Source organism: Patagioenas fasciata, chromosome 3 (genome assembly GCF_037038585.1).
Source record: "Patagioenas fasciata isolate bPatFas1 chromosome 3, bPatFas1.hap1, whole genome shotgun sequence".
NCBI lineage: Eukaryota > Metazoa > Chordata > Aves > Columbiformes > Columbidae > Patagioenas > Patagioenas fasciata.
The window spans coordinates 11,545,200-11,551,199 of NC_092522.1; the positions used below are offsets into that span (position 1 = coordinate 11,545,200).

Genomic DNA, 6,000 nt, shown 5'->3' on the forward strand with positions numbered 1-6,000 from the left:
GAGACTTCTTATAATTGCTCAACAACATTCATGTCAAACTTGCCAGGAGCCCTAAGCCCCTTGCAGAAATTCCCTTTCATCCTCCCTTTTCTCTTCCCCTGCAGGTTTCAGGCACAGAGACCAACTGGAAGTGTCCCAAACGAGCGGCGAACAACACAGACACAAACTCAGCTTCCTCCTTCGCTGAGCTCCACTTCTCTTCCTCCACGGAACAGCTCATGGAGGTCCAGCTGTGGATCTCCCCTCAGAGCCCCTCAGAGCCCTGTCCTTCCTTCAAGAAAACCCAGTGCTTCTCCCAGAAGCCTGATGCCACCTTGGAGGGAAAACCCTTCTCCCTGCCAAAAGCATAAGCCAGGGACTGCTCTCCAGCGAGTTTCTTCTTCCCCCCAGCGCACAGCTCAGGCCCTGGGGCTGACGGGGGATTCCCTGACCTCTCCTGGTGTGGCCAAAAAACGACAAAGAGCAAAAACCCAGACTCAGAGTCCAGCAACCAAAGGAAAGCAAGTGTCCCTGGAGAGTAAGGCAACTGCCAGATAATGGTCTTCTTCTGCCAGCCCAACAGACTGGGTAACTTCAGCATATAGTATACAGTTGAGATGCTGCAGCACAGCCTTCCGTGCTGGACTCATGAGTGTATAGCAGTAGCTGTACTTCAATGCTTCACACACTCTCACCCCACACAGTTGTGATCAGCTCCCAAGGGTCTGAGAGCCTCTGAGCCACAGAACCTTCTTCAAGGGAGACATCCAGCCTGCAGCTCACGCTTGCTAATGCACAGCACCAAACAGCAACCCAGGCAGCCTGCCTAGTGCATTCCCCTCTCTCTAGCAATACCAGTCACCAACACCAACCCTGGCTTTGGGAAGCGGAGCAGAGATGATGAGAGGAAGGTCTGCTGGACAGGAAGGCTCCCGTTCTGCAGGCAGATCCCTCCTCTCTTGTGTCTGGGAAAATGCCAGCCTTGGCCGCCACCATCTACCTGAGTGTTGGCTCACTTCCTGCCACCTGTGTTAGCAAAGGATTGTCACCAGCTTAGCCAAGAAGGATGAATGCATCCTTGTGTGCTGAGATAAGAGCAGGGGCAGGCTGGAGCGGGGGGTCTTCTTTCCAGGGATGCCTCTGCAGGTGAGAATAGGGGACAGCCAGGTCTTGCTACCTACTCCAGTATGTCCCAAAGAGGAGGCCATCTGGCACTTCTGTTCAGCTACACAGCTGCTCTTTCAGTAGATTCCTCTGTGGTGAATAGTTAGATGGAAGTAGGGCTGTATGGGCAGCTTGCTGTGAAATCAAGAGTGCTTGCTAATTGATGTAGAAGGGAGCACACTGCAGCTGCTTCTGTCTCCAATACCAAACTGTGAGCTGTGGAGACCACACCTCCCAACATGGGTGGTTCCTCTCGACCCGAGTGTGGTTGGTGCCATAGGACTATAGTCCACCAAACACAGCTCCATCCTGAAGATGCGAATAGTCACTGGATGCCTTTGGCTTAGGTGCCCCTTGCACCTAAATTCCTTGTGCTATTATTGTCATGATCTTGGTGTTTGTGAATTTTGGCACTGTGGTTTCAGCCACAGCTCCCCTACAGGGCAGGGTGGGAAATTATCCTGTAGCACAGTCAAAAGTTGCTGCTTTCTGAGGAGGTTTGCTAGCATGCCATGGGAACCTTGTGTGTTTTTGTCTAAGAGTACAGTGGGTTGAGTTGTGAAGGTCACATTTATGTGTTTCCCAGTGCTCAGCTCTTCCACACAACAATGAGAATGTAAAAGCAAGGGCTGTATTCTTTAAGTAGTATTATCAGAGCAGAAGCTTAGTGTTCCGCTAGAAATAAATTAACCAAGGTTTTAGCCCCTGGACTAATTAGGAATGTTTGAAAATGAAAGCCAGGGTGACTAATACCTGTCTGAGCTTGGTGAGATCTTGTAGCCACAAAATTTTCTCTATGTCTTGCAGGGGTAAACACTCCAGACCCAAATACTTTGGATTCCACACCATTGACTTGCCTAAAAGAGGTTTTGCGTGAGGCAGAACAAAAATACGACTGCTCTGTACACCCATCCCCAAAGCTGCATATTTACTCTTTGCAGACAACAAAGCTTGATAGAGGTGTCTGGACTATAATAACCTTGATTCATTTGAACATATATACAAATAGTCACACTGATGGCCATTGGATCTGAGGAATTCTGAAGTTGTTCACATCTACAGGAACTGTTCTGGAAAGGAGCATGAGAGCTGTGATGGGGTGGCTGCGAGAACAGGGTACTCTGTGGACATCTGAACAGATTCCAGAAAGCCAGTGAATTATTTCCAGCACAGAAAACATCATCTGTTCCTAGTGTTGTTTGACAGGGCTGGGCTAATGGTGCAGCTGGGTCCACAGAGATCTGGGCCTGGCATGAGTTGTCTCTCCTTGTGGTTGTGCTACCAGCCTCACTGATCCAGCATAGTCCTGTATCCCAGCTGTCCTTGGCACAGAGGGGAGCAGGAGAGTGTGTCAAAAGCAGTGTGCTCCCCCAGTTATTTCTGATGAGAAAGAGCTGTGATGGAAGTGAAAGCTGACTGACTGCAGCAATGATTCTTCCCAAGACAGCCTGTGCAGGAGGTGCCAGGTGCTGTTACTACTGAAAGGCTTCCCCCTGTGTCCCACAGGCTTGGGTGTCCAGACCTGCTCTCCTTCCCAGTAGCAAGTGATACTGTGATCCTGGTTGGTTGTCACATTGCCTCTTTCATTCCTTCACCGATGTTATTTTTACAGGAGTTTCAGTGCTGGGCTCTTCCAGTCAAGTGGATTTCAAGAATTTGGTAACAAGAGGTGTCCCACAGAGCTGCATTTTTCTGGCAGACGTGGTCACAGGGATGCTTGCAAGCCCCCTGTTAACAGCCCTGTTAGCGTGCTGCAGTAGATGGTGCCTGGATCCTTATTTTAGGTGTCAGCAGAGGGACAGAGGAAAGCGCCTGCCATGTGGATGCTGTTCTGGATCTCCTCACTGGCTCTGATTTTCAAGGTTCTGCCCTTGCTCAGTGGTGAGTGTGAATCCATGGTACGCCTGACACCAGAGTGCACAGCACACCCTGCTTACAGAAGTTCCCATTCCTCTTGCGTGTCTCCCTGGAAGGATTTTCTGGCAGGCATGTGGACCAGCAGTGATGCTCTCTGTTAACATAACTGTTTAAACTGGCCTGCAAAAGGGTCAACAACTCCTCCAGGTCCTCTCTTCTTCTTACCCCACCTTGCAGGGAGGCTAGAAGGACACCTGCCCTAGTTGGAGAAAACATGGGAGATCATTTTTAGGGACAGCAGGGAACAAGGCCTGTGGTGTTAGGGTTAAGTGGCTGAGGTATGCTAGACAATTCAGTCTGGCATCGCAGGACGTGGTGGACTGTCACATCACAGAATTGCAGGAGATGCAAAACCCTGCTGTTCCCTGCCCATGAAACATAGTGTGCAAGCTCCATCAAGCCTCAAGGAAACACAAGGCTGCTCAAACATCACTGTTGGTGTCTAGCTGCATCCTTGCTTCACTGCAAAGAAGAGAAGATCAAAGAGAAGACTGAGCTGACCAAAGCAGACAAAATGGCTAGGAAGAATAAAGGAAACTGGGGTAAGAGAAGGAGAAGCAGACTTTTCAGCACTTTTCCATGTTTGCAGGAATTTCTGTGAAGAGCCTGACACTATGTGTGTTCCCCATGGGTGTGTTTGCTGCAGAAGCTGTCGTGGCCAACTGCAGATGCTTGTGCTCATGTGCATTTTGAGGTGACCCCTGAGACAGGCTGCCACCGTGCCTGCGTCTGTGCATACGTGTACATGGGTGGTAGGAACAGATAGGAGGAGCACTGTAGGGTCGTGTGTTGGGAGTCGAAGTGTCTTTGGGACTGCTAGGTGTCATGAGATACTGCAAATGCTCTGTTGAGATGAGAGTCTTTGTGTTTCGGTAGCAAACATTTCTGAGTCAGTTGTCTTTGGAATATGTGAGAGGCAGGAGACTTTGCTAGCCTTTTCTAAGTAAAGAGTATCATACACATTATTATAACAATATAAATAGCGCTTATTATATACATATGCCCTAGCACACTAGGCTAGTTTCACAAAGCACCTGGGAGTTTGCAACCACCTTTGATTCTGTCTGTTTGCCAGCTACTCAGTTGCATGCAAAGGAGTGAGCTGGGCTCCTGTACAGGCCCTTTTCCCTTTCTACTGCTCCCGGGTGGGTGCCCATGGCCTCACTGTGTGCCGGCTCCCATGGTCCCCTGCAGAACCGTGAATGGTGGTTTTGCCCTTTCTCAGCCTGTCGCTGTGCTCCAAGGGGCTGGGACCATGCTGATTGTAACAGCAGAGCCAGCTGGCCTTAAGACAGGTAGGCAGCACCTTCATGTGTATTGGGATTGATATCTTTGTGAGGCCAGAGAATAGCCCTGTTTGCAAGGCTGTGGTGAACCGTGACCTCAAGCACAGCTAGGATCCCATGAAATAACAGTGGTTTGTACACCATGACTCTCCTCTCCCCTGGTCCCTAATTTTACCTCCTCGAGCAGATCTTGTCTTCAGAGTCACTGTGTACTCCCTGCAGGTCAGTCCCTTTCTGGCTGGGGACTTGAAGCCCTCCTGGATTTCTACAGAGCCTGAGGCAGACTTGTCCACCAACTCATGCAGCAGACCCTCTACCATGCAGGCTGGTGCTCTAGGTTATAAGGAAGGACATTATCCCTTTTATTTTTGGTGCTGCAAATGTCTGGAAAGCAAGTTTGAAGTATGTATTGATGATGCCCTCTGTGCTAAAAGGAGGAAGGGAGCTGCCACAACAAATCCAGAGGTGGGTTTTGTTAGGTACCAAGGTGAGAACTCATCTTAGCTGTTAAACTAGAGGAGACTGCAGGGGTGAGGTCTGACACGGGGTCGCTGCAAGGACGCAGGGGCTGATGTTCACTCAGCGCTTGGCTAAATGACTGCAGGGCTGCAAGGCAGAGGCTCTTGAACTGTCGCCTGCAGATGGTGTGAGGAGCTCTGCAGAAACGTGGGGGTTTAGGCAAGGAGTCCTGTGTGTGTGAAAACCAGTGTCAGCGACACTGCTGTGCTCTGGGACCTGGGCTGCTGCTTCTCTAGACAGGAATTGGAACTGGAAACACAAATGAGTTTTGTATATCACCTTTTAACATGATAGCATGTGACTCTACACTCAGAAACATTGTATCGTATGCACCCACACCGTTTTCTTTTGCCTCTGGCACAGTCTGACAAAGTCTTTTGGCCTGGAAACATGACTTTCGCTCCTTGGTACTGCCTGCCTGGAAATGTGACTGGCTCCCAAGGCTAAATCTCTCTACATGTCTTCTTTTGCATTCTTTACGAAAGCAGCTGGAGAATGTTTACACACTGCAAACAGAATGTACAACTGCGACCGAGGAACCATAATCCGATTCAATTGCATGGCAAATTTCTTGGCCATAAAATCTGGCATGTATCACAGAGGCCCTGTCTGTGTACAAATCCACCTGCCATTTGTCATAACTTCATATCATATTTTAAAAAATAAAATAAATGATGCGGCCATTTCTTGTTCATATCAGACACAGTTGTCATTAGTTTTGTTTTTAAAAGGGGATTCTTGATCATGCCATTAAAAACCTGTCTACCTTTTCATTGGTGTCTTCTCCCATTTGTTGGCGTTGCCATGTGAAACAGAAATACCACCTGAATTGCTTCCAAGGGACATTGGCTAGGATTGTCTCTAGGTTTCTACATCACGACAAATCAGTTGGCTGCAACCAACTGCAAAACACAATCTGGCAAGGTAGAGGAACCTTCACTTTTTTTCAAGAGAGCATCAATGGTGTGGCTCCTGCCTTTTGCATATAAATAGATATGCAAAAGCTTAGAGCTGTCTGAAGCCTATATGTCACAGCCAAGTAACATTTGTGCATCTGTTTGCGGGAAAACAACACTTGGCTGGACCATGAGGATTTTCACTGAACTGCAAAGCTGGCCAGGGCCAGTGTTTCACA

General features: G+C 48.8%; 1 protein-coding gene across 10 annotated transcripts in view; it reads left to right on the forward strand.

Moving 5' to 3' along the window:
* The window catches only part of TTBK1 (tau tubulin kinase 1), a 130,182-nt gene extending 124,544 nt beyond the window's left edge, over window positions 1-5,638 (forward strand). For 6 of the 10 annotated variants that reach the window (XM_065833528.2, XM_065833530.2, XM_065833529.2 and 3 more), the window contains one exon: window positions 105-5,638. In XM_065833528.2, coding sequence (XP_065689600.1) covers window positions 105-537 — 433 coding nt within the window. In that variant the 3' untranslated portion in view covers window positions 538-5,638. The remainder of the gene's footprint in view (window positions 1-104) is intronic. The other 4 variants (XR_011738128.1, XR_011738129.1, XM_071805791.1 and 1 more) reach the window with 4 other exon arrangements.
* The last annotated feature ends 362 nt before the right edge of the window (window positions 5,639-6,000 follow it).